This window comes from Colius striatus, chromosome 17, assembly GCF_028858725.1.
Source record: "Colius striatus isolate bColStr4 chromosome 17, bColStr4.1.hap1, whole genome shotgun sequence".
Lineage (NCBI taxonomy): Eukaryota > Metazoa > Chordata > Aves > Coliiformes > Coliidae > Colius > Colius striatus.
The window spans coordinates 13356463-13375759 of record NC_084775.1 but is presented as its reverse complement, the minus strand read 5'-3'; the positions used below and the strand labels follow the sequence as shown (position 1 = coordinate 13375759).

The 19297-nt window shown below is 43.3% G+C and overlaps 3 protein-coding genes across 3 annotated transcripts in view; 2 read left to right on the top strand and 1 right to left on the bottom strand.

Annotated features, from left to right (window-relative positions):
- The first annotated feature begins 891 nt into the window (after positions 1-891).
- Positions 892-17141, top strand: ATP6V0A2 (ATPase H+ transporting V0 subunit a2). Its single transcript, XM_062009784.1, has 20 exons — positions 892-1126; positions 2304-2382; positions 3752-3849; positions 4665-4802; positions 5295-5395; positions 6078-6204; positions 6791-6873; positions 7217-7310; positions 7646-7858; positions 8188-8338; positions 8916-9055; positions 9901-10058; positions 11405-11495; positions 11838-11956; positions 12659-12869; positions 13457-13576; positions 13815-13934; positions 15139-15256; positions 15803-15974; positions 16795-17141. The coding sequence occupies exons 1-20, from the start codon at positions 1010-1012 to the stop codon at positions 16895-16897; spliced, it is 2553 nt and encodes an 850-aa protein (XP_061865768.1). The 5' UTR covers positions 892-1009; the 3' UTR covers positions 16898-17141.
- A 1001-nt stretch (positions 17142-18142) lies between these two features.
- On the bottom strand, positions 18143-18796 carry LOC133627130 (proline-rich protein HaeIII subfamily 1-like). The gene has a single exon (XM_062010338.1). It carries the CDS (start codon positions 18794-18796, stop codon positions 18143-18145), a length of 654 nt encoding a protein of 217 aa, XP_061866322.1.
- The window catches only part of DNAH10 (dynein axonemal heavy chain 10), a 53216-nt gene continuing 52713 nt past the window's right edge, over positions 18795-19297 (top strand). Inside the window, exon 1 of the mRNA XM_062010337.1 lies at positions 18795-19035. Within this exon, the coding sequence (XP_061866321.1) occupies positions 18795-19035 (241 nt within the window). The remainder of the gene's footprint in view (positions 19036-19297) is intronic.

The window sequence follows — 19297 nt, the reverse complement described above, 5'->3', positions numbered from 1 at the left end:
CCAAGGCGATCTCTTCATGACCTGCTCCAGCCCAGGGGCTACAAAAGGTCTGTTGTCTCCTCACAAATGGGCTGGTCCTATCGAGTTTGTTCTCTGCCGGTGTAGCAGGTGAAGGCAGCAACCCCTTTCCATAGCAAACCCCTCAGGCCTAGGGCACAGGTTCTTCCTACTTCTCAAAAGTATCAATGCGTAAGAGGTTCCAAAGCAACACAAGGAAGAATTTCTTCCCTGTGAGATGAGGGAGCACTGGCAGGGGCTGCCCAGATGGGCTGTGGAGTCTCCTTCTCTGGAGACATTCCAACCCTGCTGGACGAGTCCCTGTGTGCCCTGCTCTAGGTGGTGCTGCTCTGGCAGGGGGGTTGTACTGGATGAGCTTTGCAGGTCCCTTCCAGCCCTTGAGACTCTGCGTGATTCTGGTATTTTCCTGTATCGATCCGTAATTTGCCGGTAATCACTTTGCATCGGCACCGCCGTCTCAGCTCTGGGCAGCCTCGAGTGCAGAAAACACCACCGCAGCTCGACAACCAGCCAAACGGTGTTCGGTTTGGGGATCTCCCCGTGGCTCGGATCTCACCGTTCTCGTAGCGATGCGTTTTCTCTGCCACACGGAAGCCTTTCACGGGGCGAACGCCGTTTTCCATCCCAGCTCTGGGAGCTCGCCGTGAGGGGGACGGCGCTCCCTGGGCGCCGCTGTGGCCGAGCAGCCCTCAGGGCTGGCGGGGCCGCGGGGGCCGCTCGCCGGGCCGGGCCCCGTTGGCGCTGGCCGCGGGTTGGCCGCTCGCCGGGCCGGGCCGGGCCCCGTTGGCGCTGGCCGCGGGTCGGCCTCTCGCCGGGCCGGGTTGGCTGCCGCAGCCGCGGCCCCGCCCCCCGGAAGCAGCCGGCGGCGGCGGGCTGAGGCGCTCCGCCATGGCCGCCCGGCCGCGGGCTCCCGCCGGACGCTGCCCCGCGCCGCCCCGGTGTCCGCCTCGCTGAGCCTCGCCCCCCGCTGTCCGGCATCCCTGGGGCCGCCATGGGCTCGCTGTTCCGCGGCGAGCCGATGTGCCTGGCGCAGCTCTTCCTGCAGAGCGGCTCGGCCTATGAGTGCCTCAGCGAGGTGGGCGAGCGTGGCCTGGCCGAGTTCCGAGACGTGAGTAGCGGCGGCGGGGCCCGGGCGGCCGGGGGCGTGGAGGCGGGGGATCAGAGGGCCCAGAGGCGGCTCGGCGGGGTAGGGCCGTCGGGAAGGTGGAGGTTTCGTGCCGGTGGTGCGAAGATCGCTTCTGTTCCCATCATCCCTCGGCTTAGGCTCGCCAGAATGTCTGCCGCATTCACGTGAAAGCGACACTGTGTGATGGGAAGTCAGTGTGGAGCTCCCTGAGAGGGGTGGTTGGGGATGACAGTGTCCTACGGCTCACACGGAATTAGTTTAAACTTGGGTGGTTTTTTTTGCACTAGGATCCCGAGAGAAAGTCCATTGCCCACATGAAGCCATATTGGCCAGTCTAACAGATCTAGTGTAATAGATCCATAGAAGCATCTCACCTGTCCTGTAGGCTTATTTCTTCACCATCACAGTCTGTAAAACATGTCTGTTCCCAGAGGAGCGCTTCACCTACATGCCTGACTAATATAAAAACGGGTTGGGTAATAATTAACCTTGTTTCTTCATTGTCTCATCATAATTCTACGATCTTTGCTTGCTGAGACTTCAACATTTCTTCCTACATGTCTTCAGAAATGAAGGTTGCAAAGTCTTTGCAAGGAAATCTGAGAGAAATTAACAGGTTTAAACATTACATGTGGCAGGTGGGAGGAGACAAATCCATAAGAGTCCTTACATGGGTGTTGTGTTTAACGTCTCGATGCTGTTGCAACTATTTGACACACCATTTGTTCCAGAGGTAACATCCGTGTGGGCCTGATTTAAAAGCTGAATAGGTTGTCAGAGCCACTGTGCACTCATCATGTACCTAAAAAGGGTCCTTTGAAGTGTAATGTTTCAGATAGATCCTGTGGAAGTCTGTCACAAAAAATGTTCCTTGTAGAAAGGTTTGCGAATTAGATGTCGTTGTAGAAATAAGGTCAGGAATGGTTTCTCTAGTAGAAACTACTTATTTGAGTAAAAAGAAATAAGATTTGGTAATTCTGCTGTAGTAAAACCTTGCTGTTTGAAGACTCTTTTATCTTTTTAGGGTTTTATACCTTCCTAGCTGAAAGTCATTCTGTAGAGACAGCACATAGCCTATGTGCAAAATTATCTCCACGAAGTCATGGAGATAGCTGGGCCTTGTGAAACACCTAACAATCATTTTGTTCTTCTCCTCCAGCTCAACCCAAATGTAAGTGTATTTCAGAGGAAATTTGTGAATGAAGTGAAGAAGTGTGAAGAAATGGAAAGAATCCTGGGTGAGCTTTATTGTCACGTCTGCCCTTTCTTATCTGTGGCGTTGTTAAAGCTGATGTGTTGTTAGAGTGGAACTACAGGGAAGCTCTCAGCTACAGAGTTTTTTAATCTCCCCAGTCTTGTATGGTCAGAATGCTGGAGAACCTTAGAAAACTGTCATGTGAAAGAGTGCACATATGTGCTCATACATGGGGAGCCTTTGTGCAGGGTTTTGGAGATGGAGTTGACTTGACTGTAGCGCTGAATTGGGTCAGAACATACAGGTATATTCCTTAATTTGTGTTGAACTGCTGCGTGAGTTTTGAGCGTATCACAGGATTGTTTAGGTTGGAAGGGTCCTCTTGAGATCACCCAGTCAGCCCCCAGCTCGAGCAAGGGTGCCTAGAGACAGTTATCCAGGGCTCTGGTAGGATTTTCAGTATGGAGACTCCACGGTCTCTCTGGGCAACGTGTGCCATTGTTTTATCTCTGGTTCTCAGTTTTGAGCTGTAAAATTGACCTCCACCACAACATGGACGTGCTGAATGTATGTTGGGGTGTTTCTTTTAAGCTCAGAGGTGAAGTTGCCAATGTGTGGCTGATAAATTTGTCAATTTCAGTATTGTCTATTGAAAACTCTGCTGGGAAGATGGAAACTTTACTCTGGATATTTCCTTGACTCTAAGATAAGCTCTGTTTTTCAGAGAACTCACACTGTTCAGCTTCCAAGCACACTCAAAAGTATCTCAAGTTATTAAAGGTTTTATTCACATGGTACTTAATGAATAGAGAAAGTTCTGCAGAGCGTGACAACCAAGATGCAGATTTCTTCAACGTATCCTGAGGAAACGTTACCACTGAAGGATTCTTTTATTGGAGTCTCTCATTAGAGGCATGTGCTGGTCATGCCAGATCATTCCAGTAGCTGTTTTGGCAATCTCCCTACCCAGCATGAGTTGCAAGGTTGTCAAGGTTGTTTAAGCCACCTCATCTGAATACTTTTGATTCCCAACGTGGGTCAGTGAGCAGAACATCAGCTTTTGGCAGGTGGCACAAATAGCAGAAAGTTGTGTCTTGCAGCAGCAAAAGAGACACCAGGAAATGTTAAATGCTTTTTACAAAGTGCTTGTGGTTGGAAAGTTTCAGCCAGAGGACTCTGAAGGCAGCTTGCTTGTGCAGACTTCCAGGACAGCAGTGCTCTGTGTGTTTATTTCTAGCACTCCATAAGCTCTTGGTTTGTGAAGACTCTGGTGTGTGTGTGTGTGTGTTGCTAAAATAAAAAGCTGCAGTGAGATGAGCACCATCAGTAACATCTGACAGTCACTGTGCAGCATCCTGGGGGTATAAGAAAATACCATTTCCTTTCTGATTCTGTTTTTCTTCTCACTCCAGGGTATTTAGTACAAGAAATTAAAAAGGCAGATATTCCACTTCCTGAAGGAGATGATGTTCCCTCTGCCCCCTTGCTGAAACACATTTTAGAAATCCAGGTAACTTTTCCATATGACAGATGCCAAAACTGTAGCCCTGGATCTTGGTTGCTTGCTATCTTATTACCTGTGACTGGAGTTACAGGGATGTGGTGAGAGAATGGAAGCATTTGCTTTCATTTTTGTCTCATTTTTTTTGTTCCTGCCAGTGTTACTCCAAAGACTGCCCTTGAGGATTTGATATGAACACAAAAGTCCTGTGAAAGTGTCAAAGATAACACAAGGGATTTGCAGTTGTCTGTTTTATTTTGATGGATTGTCATATTACATTATTCCAGGCAAACTGTTATCTGTAGATACAGTCCTTCAGCATTTTTTATTGCTTTGGGACTTCCCTGAGGCTCTTTTCATGCATCCAAGGTTTTCAGGGTGTGTGGGAGTTTTCCATGCCCAAGGCTCTGGAGGTTTCAGTGCTGAGTGCATAGGAAGACATGGTGCTGTTTTCTCTGAATGCTTCTTCTGGCATTACATTAGAAGTAGAAGCTTGTAAAATGCAGATATAATTTTGAAGGACATTCTGTTTCCCTGTAGTTCTGTTAATAGAATGGGGAAGTGTCTTGCACCCTGTACAATCTGAAGTTCTGATTCCAAGTCTGTGTAACTTAGCTGCGATGGAAATTAGGGTCAAAACAGTAGACTTAACAGATGCCAGTGGAGGATCAAGTGTACTCAGCACAAAGCAATCTCTGGCAGACTGAAGAATAAACCCATGGAGCTTAAGTTAATGAAGAATTTGCAGCAAATTAACATGTGTTTTTTCATCCTCCCCTGATTTCCAAAACTCAATTCTATGTCTTTTTTTTCCTCTGTCTTAGGAACAGTTGCAGAAGCTGGAGACAGAACTGAGGGAAATAACTAAAAACAAAGAGAAGTTGAAGAAAAACCTGCTTGAACTGATGGAATACACGTACATGTTGGAGGTCACACAAAGATTTGTCGGCAGAACAGCTGAGGTACAGCTTGTGTTGCTTGGTGAGGGTCGTGTGTCACGTGGCATTTGTGTTGCAAACTGTTGGTAGTTGTAGTGAAGTGCCCTACCTGGTGTGGGGCCTCACAGCACTGTACACTGTGGTTCTTGTTTGGGCTCAGTACTTGGAGAACCTCATGGGCTGGGCTGTGTTCATATGCAGAGCAAAATGCAGCCCTCAACTTAGAGGAGCTTTGTGATTTCTCTGTTGGAATGTTACTGCTGGTGCCAACTGAAAATGAAAGCCAGTTTCGGTGATTTTAATGCATAAAGAGATCTACCATGTAACCTTTGCAATGCTGGCTATAATTCCTAAGAGCAGTGTATTTGAGGTCCCAAGATCTTTCTGTTGTCTGGACTGAACACAGGAAAGGGCTTTAGATTTGTAATGAAATCATTTACTTAAGTAGCTTTTCTTCTTTAGAATAAAAGTGATTTTTCTGAAAGCTTTGAATGCTCTTTCTCTTTTCTTTGTTAGTATGAATCCCATTTACATGCAAATTATGAAGAATTTCCATCTGTGGAAAATGAGCCATTAATGGACTATAACTGTATGCACAGGCTGGGTGCCAAGCTGGGGTAGGTATGCTTCTGCCCATGTGTGGCAGGTTGTCAGTGTGTCCCTTTCAAAGCTGCTTGATGAGCTGCTCTGAAGAATGGGCTTTTTGCATAAAAGATGGAATGTAGTGGGTCTGCAAAACAATTTTAGACAGGAGTCTGACCTAAGTTGGATTATTTGAAGAGATAAGGAAGACAGCACCAAGAAAACTGTCAGAAAACTTCCATCAAACCTATTATGTGTGTTCAGGAACAATCTCTAAATGCTCTAAATCAATACTTTCTTCTAACCGTTTCTCTAAGATAAACACATACTGGTTTAATCACCTGGCAGTGTCAGTTGTAAATGTAACATTATTGATGGTGTTGCCTACTTGCCTTTACAATGACATCTGGATACTGCTCTCTACACCACCATTGTGAGTGGGTGCCTTGCTGAGAAAAAGTTAAGGACCTATTATCACAGGAAGAAATGATGTCAAATGGAATTCCAGTTGTGTGCCCAGGCCTATGGTCTGTTTGTTTTCTAAGTAGAAATTGAGTCTATTTTACATACCACTTGCTTCCTGTTCAGGGTGATGCCTCCTCCTCTGGAGAGGGCAGGTGTTAAGTTACTGTGACCATGTCATCTGGAGTGATGGTGTTCTCTTGAGTTTTCATTTTTCCTTGTGAATTGCAGCTTATTTTTCACGTTTTTCCATAGGTTCATATCTGGATTAGTTCATGTGGCAAAGGTTAAAGCATTTGAAAAAATGCTCTGGAGAGTCTGTAAAGGCTATACTATACTGACCTATGCAGAGTTGGACAGGTGTCTGGAGGATCCAGATACTGTGAGTAAACATTGCACCCATCAGCTTATTGTTTGTATTTTTCATAAGACTTGGAAGAATGGTTGCTTAGGTCTGCCTGTAATGAATGTAGATGATTTCCCAGTGCCCTTGGAGGGAAAGCTGTTTTAAAGCATTAGAACTTGCAAGACTTTACAATTAGAGGTCTTGATTCCTACTGTAACTACAGGAGTGGCAGTTGATTAATCATGGCTCAGCTTGATAAGTGCAGAACTTCGTTGTGGAATTGTCCATGAGGGCACATTGCTGCCTACAAGAAGGCCAATGGCATTCTGGGATGGATCAGGAAGAGTGTGGCCAGCAGATCAAGGGAGGTTCTTCTCCCCCTCTACTCTGCCCTGGGTGAGCCACATCTGGAGTCCTGTGTCCAGTTCTGGGCTCCTCAGCTCAAGAGGGACAGGGAGCTTCTAGAAATATCCAACACAGGGCTACCAAGATGATCAGGGGACTGGAGCATCTTCCTTATGAGGAAAGGCTGCAGGACCTCGAGCTGTTCAGCTTGGAGAAGAGGAGTGGAGTTGTTGGTTGCAAATAAACTTCATCACCTTATCTTTTTTTTGTTTCTTAGGGTGAAACTACCAAATGGTTTGTTTTCTTAGTGTCCTACTGGGGTGAACAAATTGGACAGAAAGTTAAGAAGATTTGTGACTGGTAAGCAAAACAAATATATATAATTTCTTTACATCTGGCTTATTTTCATGTTAATTTTTCCCCTGCTGCCCTTCCTTGTGAGTGTTGATTTTTAGGCAAGACTTTTGAAGTGGAATTTGTTCCTCCTCCCCCATTGCATCTAGCTTTGTGATTATGCTATGTGCAAATAAATGGATGAGTCATTTTATCTGCAGTCTTTATTAAGTACAGGCAAAACACTGGCTCAGATGGATCTGTTTGGTGGTTAGTAAATGGTGTGTTGCAGATATGACTAGGGCAGGGGGTTGGGTGATTGCTTTTGCTTTAGTTTGGTTATTTAACACAAACTTCTGCCTTTCTGTAGCTATCACTGTCATGTATATCCCTATCCAAACAACACCGAGGAGCGCGAGACAGTGGTCAAAGGACTGAATGTTCGTATTCAGGACCTTCATACTGTGAGTAAACAGCAGTGTTCCCTTTGCTGTAGTTATTGCACTGTAGGAAATCATTTGATGAATCACAGCATTAAATCCCTAAATATGCTTCTAAAATACATACAGCTTTGGATCTGAACATGACTCTATGTCATGTCCCCGGTCTTGTGTTGCATGTGTCTGTTGAACTTCAGGACACTTGGCATTGCCTTCTATTGTAAGCAGTGGTTAGTGTGCCCTCCTACAGCTGTGATCCAGCATTGAACAAATGTGAGGTGCTCTTAACTGTGCTTAACAAAACCACTTTTCCATTTTCAGGGAAATGATTTTGGGTTGTTTTTTTTTCTTTGACAAAGGTGCTGCATAAAACTGAGGATTACTTACGACAAGTCTTGTGTAAAGCATCTGAATCCGTCTATACGTGGGTTGTCCAAGTGAAGAAGATGAAAGCCATTTATCATGTACTCAACATGTGCAGTTTTGATGTCACAAATAAATGTTTAATTGCTGAGGTTTGGTGTCCAGTGGCCGATCTGCCAAATTTGCGCCTTGCGTTGGAGGAAGGTTCGGTGAGTCAGCTGAATGCTTACTGATGTTAAAACTTCTGTCTTCAACTAACTATACAGATAGGGAAAGAAAATGGTTATTTAAGATGGACTAAAAGAAGACACAGGCTGGTCTGGGTCGCTGATCTCATGTCAATCAGTTTCTTTGTAAGCAGAGCCTGTGGTTGGTATTGTGTGGTGTTTTTTAAGAAGGCACAAAGGGATAAGTGTTAAACTTGGGGCTTGATTTAGGCGTATGGATCAGTGAAGCTGCTGATAGAGCAAGTGGTTTTGATTTGATTAAACATAACAGAATTTTGATGTAAATGTATCTTCTTTTTGTCTGTAATTAGAGGAAGAGTGGAGCTACAATTTCTTCATTTGTGAACACCATCCCAACAACACAACCTCCTCCAACTTTGATACGTACCAATAAATTCACCTCAGGGTTCCAAAACATCGTTGATGCTTATGGAGTTGGAAACTATGGGGAGGTTAACCCAGGTTGGTCCTTCTGAAATCTGAACTGTGAGCTGTGCTGTCATTGCTGCTTTCCTTGTTAGGTGTTTAAATACCTTGGACACTAGTAAAGGCAAAAATGGGGACAACCAGGCTTCTTAAGAGTAGCTGTTTTAAAGTTTCAGCAGCTCAAAAGCAAGATGGGATTTGATTTTGATGAGTTATTTCAGCATTAAACATGCTAGTAATAGCTGGATATTTCTTTCTGTGTTTTATGTTGAGTAAGATAAGATATTTAGGAGGAAAAAGGGAAACTTTGGTAATGACTGTTGATCTTACTGGAGCATGGAGCTCATCACTTGAAAGAGTCCAGCACATCGTGTAGCCCAGTTAGTTAAATGCCCTTATGTATTTTGGTAGCTAAATTGATTATGTCATGCTATGCAGGATAATGTACCTTGTAATACAGAGCCAAAATAGCCATGGAGGAAGAACTGTTTGCTTTTTACTTCCTGGGCTTATGTTATTACCCTCAGAATTGTCAGGTAATGCTCAGTTGTGGAGTTGTTCTGACATCGTCTGTTGTGGAGAGTGCCTGAAATCTCTTCTTTTGTCATTTCAGCTCTCTTTACCATCATCACTTTTCCCTTCTTGTTTGCCATTATGTTTGGAGACTTTGGGCATGGTCTACTAATGTTTATATTTGCACTCCTGACAATACTGTATGAAAACCACCCTAGATTACGAAGATCACAAGATGAGGTAAAGGAATTATGAATAATTTACTCCCTATCCAGCAATACAACTTCAGTTGAATCATTCCTGTGTTTCTGAAAATCACTGTTACACTCCTTTTTCCATTGTTGCAGGATTTTCTGTTTACAGGTGCCATATTCCTTGAGATTAATGCAATACCTTAAAAAACTATTCACTTTCTTTGAAAGGGCAGGAACAATGAAGTTGGACTGAAAGACTGACAAAAAGTAGTTGACACTGGGCTTGTTTTCCTTCTGCTTGGGCCATTAATGGTGTGTGTGTTTCACAGGATGTGGTTAGAATGACTGACCCGAGGGGAAAATGAACTTTCAGTTGCATCTTTTGCTGTCTCTGAAAAGGAGCTGTAGTTTGAAGTTTCTTAATTGTAACTGTTCTTAAGCATATGGGGTTGGAATGCAGGAGCACTTAGATTTCTCCTTAGAATTGTGTTTCATTAAGAATGGCTTCAAATGTCTAACTTGTTGAAAAGTAGTCCTGGGTAGGAAACGTGGCTTAAAAAGCCTGTTTGTTAGTGTAACAATGCCAATGAGGAAAGCCTCTGTGACATAGGAGCTTGCAGAGGGACTTCATATCTCTATATTCAATTTAAATCACAGTTCTCTTTCAGGACTTGTTGCTAGCTCTGTTTCCTAATGCAAACCGACTTTTACATATAAATCACTTGACAGGAAGCTGATGATAAGGGAGCTGAATTGCATGCATTTGGTGACTGATGTTGTTCTCTGTTACAATTTGATTGGTCCTATGTTTCTTCATATTACTTGGTGAGTGCTGACAAGAATTTTCACAGGTGATGTTCTCTGTTTTCTTGTTTTCCCCAATGCTTACAGATAATGAAGATGTTATTTGAAGGCCGATACGTGATTTTATTAATGGGTCTGTTCTCTGTGTACACTGGATTGATCTATAATGACTGTTTTTCAAAGTCAGTAAATATATTTGGTTCTGGATGGAATGTTTCAGCAATGTTTGAACAGAACTTCTGGAGGTGAGTAGTGTGCCTCTGTTTGCTATACCATCAGAAACCCCCCTTCTTAAACAGTTTAACCCTTTTGCTCACCCATTTTAATCACCCTTTAATTGAAAGTAGTAAGTAAATGCAGTGAAATCTAGCAAAATGTGCTTGGTAAGGTAGCAAGTGCTAATGGAGTAAGGGCTTTCCTGGCCTTACATGTCCTTAGTCATCTGGAACAAATTCTGTTGCAGTACCCTAATGCTATATGCTAGCTGATAACTTTCAGTGATGAAAAACTGCAGCTGGTGTAGTATCTTCTTTTTATTGGTGGTAAGAACTTGCACCTACTTTTACAAGGTGATATATTTTTCATTCAGTCTCTAAACCTTCTTAGGCATGTTTTGCATTTTTTTTTGTGGCCATGCAAAGGTATTGCTGTAAAATCCTAACAAAGTCACTAAGACTCCGTCTTCTTGTGCATTCTTTTTATTCACACTCCTGTGCTATGTTTTATCTTTATGCTAATGGTTGATGCTAATGGTTTTAGTTGGTCTCCAATTACTATGTTTTCCAGGAGGTGTTTCTGAGTGTATATGTGTGTGTGTGTATATATATATATATATATATATGTGTGTATATATATATATATATATATATATAAAATTTTGAGAGGAATAGAAAACACAAGGCTAATTTTGGAGGAATTTGTCCTAGGTTATGCTTCTGGAATGAGTAGCCAAGCAAGCAGCATTAGCATCTACTGTAAAGAAATGAATGCTTAATGACATCAATTAATTGTCTGACAGTCACTGGTGTCTGCACAGCTCTTCTGGGTAGTAATGAAAAAAGAAAACAGTAGGTTATGTGAATTGTCAAACCTACTTTTTCCCAGAGTGGGAAAATCTCATTGTGTTGAAGTGTTGTAGCCCTTTGGTATTTAAATGTTCACAGCTTGCACATCATTTTGCCTCAAAAACAGGAAATGACTTAAAATGGAGTCAAAAGACTGATTTAGATTAAGACTTTGAGTAAAATACAGCTTGTGAGTGCTGTATTAATTAGAAACTATGTGAAGGTAGAGTAGAAGCTCATCCTAATGCAAAAGGCAAAAGATATCAATTGTTCTTTGTGTGTTATTGAGTTTTATATAAAAGCAAATGGTGAGTTTTTGAAACCAAACTTTCCATTTGAGGGAAATGAGGAATAAAATCCAGAAACTTTGCTTTCATAGATGAATTAAGCCCAGATTGGGAGTCCCTAGAGAGCTGGGTATTTTTGCTATGGTTTTTATTAGACAGGCCCTTTGTGCTTTGGAATCCTTTTATGTTTATTATGTTTAAAGAGCATCAAATCCGATTTGTGTTTTGCTTTCTCTGCAGTCTGGAGGTTCTGAAGTCTAATCAGTTCTTAACGCTGGATCCCAACGTGACTGGTGTGTACAATGGAGCGTATCCCTTTGGGATTGACCCGGTCAGTTGTATCTCTGTGGTCATCAGTCGTTTGTAAATTAGGTTTTGATATGTGCATTAGGAAAATCAATCTTAGTAGGAAAAAAAAATACACTTCTACTTGCATTTTCCATTCAAAAAGAGCTTCCCTTGGTGAGTCAAAGGTTTAACTTAAGATTTAAAGATTTAGCTTTCATAAAACTCAAATTTCAGTTGTGATCCCCGTTTGAGGTAGAATTCTGGTCTCCAATAGAGATGAAAATAGATCTTTTACTAGATATTAAAAGAGATTATTTATTAAAAGATAACATTTATTTTATTACACTGTTCTTTAATGCTGGTGGTTTTTTCTTCCCTTCTTGAGATATGGAATTTGGCAAGCAACCGCCTCAGCTTTTTGAATTCCTTCAAAATGAAAATGTCTGTGATTTTTGGAGTGACTCACATGACTTTTGGAGTTGTATTGGGAGTATTTAACCACTTGTAAGTACAAGAAGTGAAGATGATGTTAACCTTACGGTTTTTATCAAGTCTTGAATTGTAGCATTTGGTCTTGTGAGAGAAACTGGAACAGTTCTCTTAAAAACAGAATAATAGCAGGTGTGAAAATTATTCTTAGAAAAGACAGTAACAGAGAGGTTTTCCTTCATATAAATAAGATGATCCCTTTCCTGTAGTAGCCAGCAACAGGACAAGGGGTGATGGGGTGAAGCTGAAACACAAAAAGTTCCACTTAAATATAAGAAAAAACCTATTTCACTGTGAGGTGAGGGAGCCCTGGCACAGGCTGCCCAGAGGGGGTGTGGAGGCTCCTTCCTTGGAGGGCTTCAAGACCCACCTGGACATGTTCGTATGCGACCTGATCTAGGTGACCCTGCTTCTGCAGGGGGGGTGGACTAGATGATCTCTATTATGCCAAAAAATCTGAAGACATTGATTAATACAAGGTTTGATTTCACTTGTTGCTAAATAGAGGTACCTGCCTCTTATGGGCTTGATTTCCACTGAAATACCTGATTCAAATATCACTGAATATGAAGAAATCAGCTCTGGATTGTAACTTCAGTTTTGCTGTTTAGAAGTGCTGAGTATAGTTGTGTTTTACTGAAATCCTGTTTGGGCCATGTATCTTGATGTTTCTTTGTAAAACTGATTACATTTTTTTCCCCCATTTTAATCTTTCAGACATTTCAAGAAAAAGTATAATATTTATTTGGTTTTTCTGCCTGAACTTTTATTCATGATGTGCATCTTTGGCTACCTTGTGTTTCTGATCTTCTTTAAATGGTTAGCCTACTCTGCAGAGGACTCTACATCTGCTCCTAGTATTTTGATTGAATTTATTAACATGTTCCTGTTTACTGGTGGTGAGGCAGAGGTCTTCTACACTGGACAGGTTAGTAATGTTCTTAAAAGCTTCTGAAGATCCCTGGGCAGATAATGCTTTATTGGTCATGGGAGTCCTGTACTGACAGGGGGTTGGACTTTTGAAGTCCCTTTCAACCCTTGACATTCTGTGATTCTTTCTGTAAAGCCAAAGGCTGAGGCTGAGGGTTCCCCTAGTAAGGGGAATGTATCAGACTAAAGGGAAACTAGATAAACATGATTAAATAACATATTTACTCTTTAATTGGTTGTAAGATTTTACATAGTGACTTGTGAAAATACCTGTTTCTAGAGCAAAATCCCCCAGGTTAAAATTAAGGCTAGAGAACAACATCTCATGCTTGCAATGTGCTGAAAATCACCTTACTGAACTGAGTAACACCTTAATGTAGAACCCAGTCCTTCAGGACATCTGTAACTCAGTTTGAAGACCAGATTAAGTGAAATACTTGCATGTTCAGTTTGGAGTACATGCCCACTGGAATCAGTAGGGGTTTTTTGTGTGCTGGAACAGGCCTTTAAAAGAAACAATAAGGCTTTTCCTCCATTTGATTTTGTGATCTAATCTGTTTTTTTTCCTTTTCTCCCCTCAAACAGATTGCTCTGCAGAGGTTTTTACTTTGTATTGCTTTTCTTTCTGTCCCTGTAATGCTTTTTGGTAAACCACTTTATTTATATTGGCTGCACAGCGGAGGCCGAGGCCTTAGAATGTACAGGGTGAGTATTGAGAGACACTTGCACGTTTCTTCAGTATAACAGAGTTCAGCTGGTGGTGTATTGCATAGAATGTCTTCACTCAGTATTTCTACTCAACTTGGAAAGCTTTTGACTATAAGACATTACAGTACTTTGTTCCCCCAGCTCTCTTTTTGTCTTTGCCTCCAACTGCTTTAAATGAATTCTTGAAACCACAGAGGCAGTCCACTTGAAGATGTGATATGTTTCCTTTTTATAGAGTGGCTACAAGCTAATTCGGAAAGAAAGTGAAGAGGAACTTTCTCTGCTGAGATGTCATGATGTAGAAGAAGGAAGCAGTCATTCAGACAGTGGACACAGAGAGGAGGATGGAGAGGAGGTAATGTTTCTACTTAATCTCTAGTTTGTATGTCCTTAAAAGCAAATTAGAAGTGGAAAATTAAGAAATACACTGAGTCCTTGGAAGTTTTCAGGAAGATGAGCTGAACCTTTCCAAAGACCTTGATGCCTGAATGCAGTATACATATTTGTACACTGCATTGTATCATTATTTTTTGGTATTGCTACCATAAGCACAATCTCTCTGTAATGGAGAACAGGAAGAATGTTTCCTTTCATCTGTAGGCTTAGCATCTAAGACTATAGTTTTGCTCAAATTGAAGAGTGGGATAAAAACCCTGGGTTTTGTATGGTTTTATGGATTCTTAAAACTAAGGCAAGAGGATGACTGCCCAGCTTCCTGTTAATTAATCTTGGCTTTTCATCAGACAAAAGTCTTTTTATGTCTGCAAAGTTCCATCTTGTGATGAGGATTATTGCTGTTGGGGTGCTGGGAGACAGGGGTGGCACATTTTTAAAGGTCTCAACTGATTCCCCTGATATTCATGTGAACTGAAAGAGAAAAAGTGACTTTGTGAACTGAAAAAGTGACTTCAGTTTCCCAGTGTGCAGACTATGTGTAGTACTTGCTTCACTGGGGTAGTAGGCTCTTGCTTCTTATGTATAGAAAATGCAAGAATGGTTTGATTGAATAAAATGTGTCATAGTTCCATGCAAAGTAAGCGTTGAAATTGGCACTTGTATTAGTCTTGGAACTCTTTGTTAGCAACAAATATTTATATTTATAGAGTTTACAGGATTAATGTAGTTGTTTTTCTATCACTAGCATTACTAATAATTAATCCTGCTTTTAAAGATGCAACAATTGACATTGTGAACTCCTGTCCTCAGTAGAATGGGAATTAGAACCGTGGCTGATTTTATTAAGGGTTTTTTATTATTTATTAAGGGTTTTCAAGTATTAGGTTGTGTTCCTTGTGGAAAACATAAATTGGCTTTCATTTTTATCTATCAACAAGTAATTGGGGAAACTAACTGGAAAACTATAGCATCAAGATTTTTTTAATGTTGTCTCTGTAATAAGGATCTTAAACATAACAGATCTTTATTTGATGTGGAATCAATGTGTTACCCTTTAAGGGCATTTTTCTCCCCTGCATGTTAACATTTGCAGATGGATGTTTTTGTGCTCTCTTGCTGTCCTGTGTTGTTGAAATAGATACAAATGTATTTTTATATTTTAGCTTAATTTTGCAGATGTTTTTATGAATCAAGCAATCCACACAATTGAGTACTGTCTGGGATGTATTTCTAACACAGCCTCGTATCTGAGACTCTGGGCATTAAGTCTTGCTCATGCACGTAAGTGGTTTTGGTGTGGGGATTTTTGTTGGCTTCCTTTATTTATGTCTTGATTTTTAGTGCTGACTAGAGGCAGACTGCCCTGTTGAAGTGATATTACTTGGAATTATCTTAATGTAAAAAAATATCCCTGTTTAAACTATGGAAAGCCCCCAAACTAAAATTGTGAGTTACTGTTACATAGTGATTTTCTCCATTGATGGCTCTATGTTGTAAAGAGACTGATTTTCTGAGCACAGCATTCCCTCACATAAAGGTGTATCTGTAGCCACAGTACCATGTCCTAATTTCCAGTGATTGATCAGTTTGGAAGCTATTTAGACACTTGTGTCATGGTGTAAAATGTTGCCATTAGTAAACCTCATTCTGAAACTGCATTTCAGGTATTTCAGGGTGGAAAGCAACTAACTGGGCCAGGGAATGGCTTATATTTCCTATATTCATTTAAACATGGTAGTTTAAATGAGGACACAAGTCAGTTAGGGTAGCTGGATGAGGGAACAGATGCAGTGTCAACATTAATCGTGAATTTCCTCTTTAAAACAGAGTTATCAGAAGTTCTGTGGCAAATGGTGATGAGAGTGGGGCTTCGTGTGGATGCCACGTACGGTGTCTTTCTGCTGGTCCCTGTTGTAGCCTTTTTTGCTGTGCTGACAGTTTTTATTCTTTTGATCATGGAGGGCCTTTCTGCTTTTCTCCATGCCATACGACTTCACTGGTAAGTTCATTTTTCCTTAGTACCACTTTAGCTTATTTAAGAGGTATCTTTGTGTCAAAATATTAGGTGCCTTATTAAAAAGAAAAGTGTACAATTCAACATGCTACTGTAATACTGTATTTATTCATATTAAATAAATGGCTTATTAGTTGAATGTGATTGTTCCTCTGATATATTTTCAGTAAATTCAGATATTATCTTGGTTTATGACCATGTCAACCTCAGTCACTTTCAGAGGGATTTTGGTGCAAACTATAAGTACACTTGATTTACAGTATTGCAGCTTTTCATACTGTAGAATATTAGTGATATGGATGAGGATTTTTAATTTCAGTCTGTTTATTTCACTGAATGGCTTCAGTCTGGTTTATTTATTTGGTTCAACAGTGAGCAAAACATTTGCTGAAGCGGGGCTGCCAACCTTGAAGTATTTTAATCCTTTCTTAGTTTTAATATCATGAGCTCTGCTTGTTGGAGTGGATTCAGAGAATAGTTTGAAACCTGATGAAATTGACAACGAGGAAAAGCAGGCTTAAGGTATATAAACACTGAAAGCTGAGCTGTTTGCATTACTGAGTATTGTCCACAAAACAATTAACTGCAACTAATTGGAAAACAAATCAGTGAGACAGAAGTGAGAAACTTAAGCATTAGAGCACAATGTCAGTGTGTTTGGTTCTCTCAAGAAACATTTGCCTGAGACTGTGATAGGAAGGTTAAATAGCTGCACAGAAAGCCTAAGTGACAGGATTAGGATTGGTTCTGTCCCTTGACAACTGATTAATATACAGATTCTGGGGTGTTTTTTGTCTCGTTTCAGGGTGGAATTTCAGAACAAGTTCTACTCCGGTGGAGGATACAAGTTTACACCTTTCTCTTTCAAGCACATTTCTTTACATTTTAATAAAGATGATACAGCATAGTTTGGTTGCTGTCAGCAGAAATGTTTGGAATCGTCTGCAAATAATCATGGGACTGATGTCACCTATGGATGGTTTCTTGTGGGACAAATGTGGTTTTCACTGATTGCCTTATAATGCAGCCAAATAAATCTGTAATATATACCTCCCATAGAAATACATAGTAGATCTGGGACATCTTGTAAAATATATAGATCTAAAATGTACATTTTTCTTGATAAACTAATGTTGTAAATTAATTTTATTCTTTACAGAAAAAAAAGTTGTTACTGCTTGTCCTAAAACCAGTGTATGCTTTCTTTTGTTGTTGAGGCTGTATAATTTCTTGAAGTTACTTTTAACTTAAAAGACTTAATCACAGAATGGATTTTCATCCTATGAAACATTCATTACTAATCCCCTACTTAAGCAAGCTACCATCTCATGAACTTTGGGAACAGTTCAAGAGTGCAACACCAGCACGGTATGTTTTCAGTAGCTATTCCAGCAGGGTGATGAAATGTTCATTTATACACAGCAGTGTCCTGTGATATTTTTTTTAGGCCCTACTTAAAATTGCACCAAACACTTTCGCTGTTATTCTTGAGTTCTGCCCAGAGTTATTGCTTTAATCTTTCAGAAGCCATGGTGATATTTAATATTAGGGAAGAAGGCAGGATTAGAAGTGGGAACTGGAAGAATTAGCCCTGTTATTACCCTGGAGCAAGGAGCTTTCTCCAAACTGCTGTTCAGCAAGGCAAGCTCAGTGCAGGTCCTTGCTTCTACTGGCCTTGGAACAGGTCTTGCACTGTCTGGGTAAGGACTCAAAATAATCAAACTGCCTATGTGAAATTTTTGTCCTGGCTGCTGTTTTTAGAGTGTGGTCTCAGGCAGCTTTTTTCCTCCTAGGAATAACTTTAGCCTGCGAGGGAAGAATGGGCTGTGTGTTTAGCTGTGGCTGTAGGGATAATACACATTGTTACTTATGTGATGTCAGAACACATTTACACTGAACAGGTGGAAAAAGGTCGTCCTATATAATTTTGTGTATCCATCTGAAAGTGGGGATATTGCCATGATGTTTTAACACCTGTGCCCTCAGAGCAGCCTAAGTTAAATTTTGCACTTGTTTCCTACAACTTCCCAATAAAAGCTCGTTTGTGCTGTTCGGAGCCGGCCCTTACGGCCGTAGGCAGCCCTATCCCTCCCCTCCACCGAGGGGGATGGCCTGGTACGCAGCCCCCTCCACTTCGCACCTCCTGCCCGATCTCAGCTGCCGCTGAGCCTGAGGTGAAGGAAGGCCCGTGAGTGGCCGCGGCTGGGCGGCGGCCTGAGGCGGGCGGGCGGGGCCTGAGGCGGGCGCGGCCTGAGGCGGGCGCGGCCTGAGGCGGGCGCGGCCTGAGGCGGGTGGGCGGTGGCCTGAGGCGGGCGGGCGCGGCCTGAGGCGGGCGTGGCCTGAGGCGGGCGGGCGTGGCCTGAGGCGGGCGCGGCCTGAGGTGGGCGCGGCCTGAGGCGGGCGCGGCCTGAGGCGGGCGCGGCCTGAGGCGGGTGGGCGGTGGCCTGAGGCGGGCGGGCGCGGCCTGAGGCGGGCGTGGCCTGAGGCGGGCGTGGCCTGAGGCGGGCGCGGCCTGAGGCGGGCGCGGCCTGAGGCGGGCGCGGCCTGAGGCGGGCGCGGCCTGAGGCGGGCGCGGCCTGAGGCGGGCGCGGCCTGAGGCGGGCGCGGCCTGAGGCGGGCGCGGCCTGAGGCGGGCGCGGCCTGAGGCGGGCGCGGCCTGAGGCGGGCGCGGCCTGAGGCGGGCGGGCGTGGCCTGAGGCGGGCGTGGCCTGAGGCGGGCGTGGCCTGAGGCGGGCGGGCGTGGCCTGAGGCGGGCGGTTGCCATGACCACCGGGAGGCGTCGGGCGAGCCCTGCGTGTTGTAGCCATGGGCGTGAGCGATGTGCGGTTGCAGTGGCTGCGAGACCGAGCGCTCGCCGTCTTGGGGCTGACCGATCCGGCTCCTTTCGAGGAGCTGCTGAGCCGCGGTGACGGCGCGGAGGCACGGGCAGCGCTGGGGTTTTTCGACCGCGGCAGCGAGGACGGAGATGATGACCGCGAGGCAGGCACGGCGCTGCTGCTGCTGCTGCGGGCCGAGCGGCGCAGCGCGGACGGTGAGGAGGCAGCGGGTGAGGCCCGCGCTGCCCGGCCTGCTGAGCCCTCCCCAGGGCGCTGCCTGACCCCGAGCCCCTTTACTCCGTCCTACTTTCCCAAACCCCCATTTTCCTCCTCCCTCGAGCCCTTGTTTGTTCCATCTGCTGAATTCTACCTCCATTAACTATCCATCTATTAACTGTTAATTAGCCGTTAGCTATTGCCTCTCCATCCTTTGGGCTATGTCCAGTCCTCCTGCACCACTTCTGCCCCACTCGTTTCCAGACATTTCTCTTC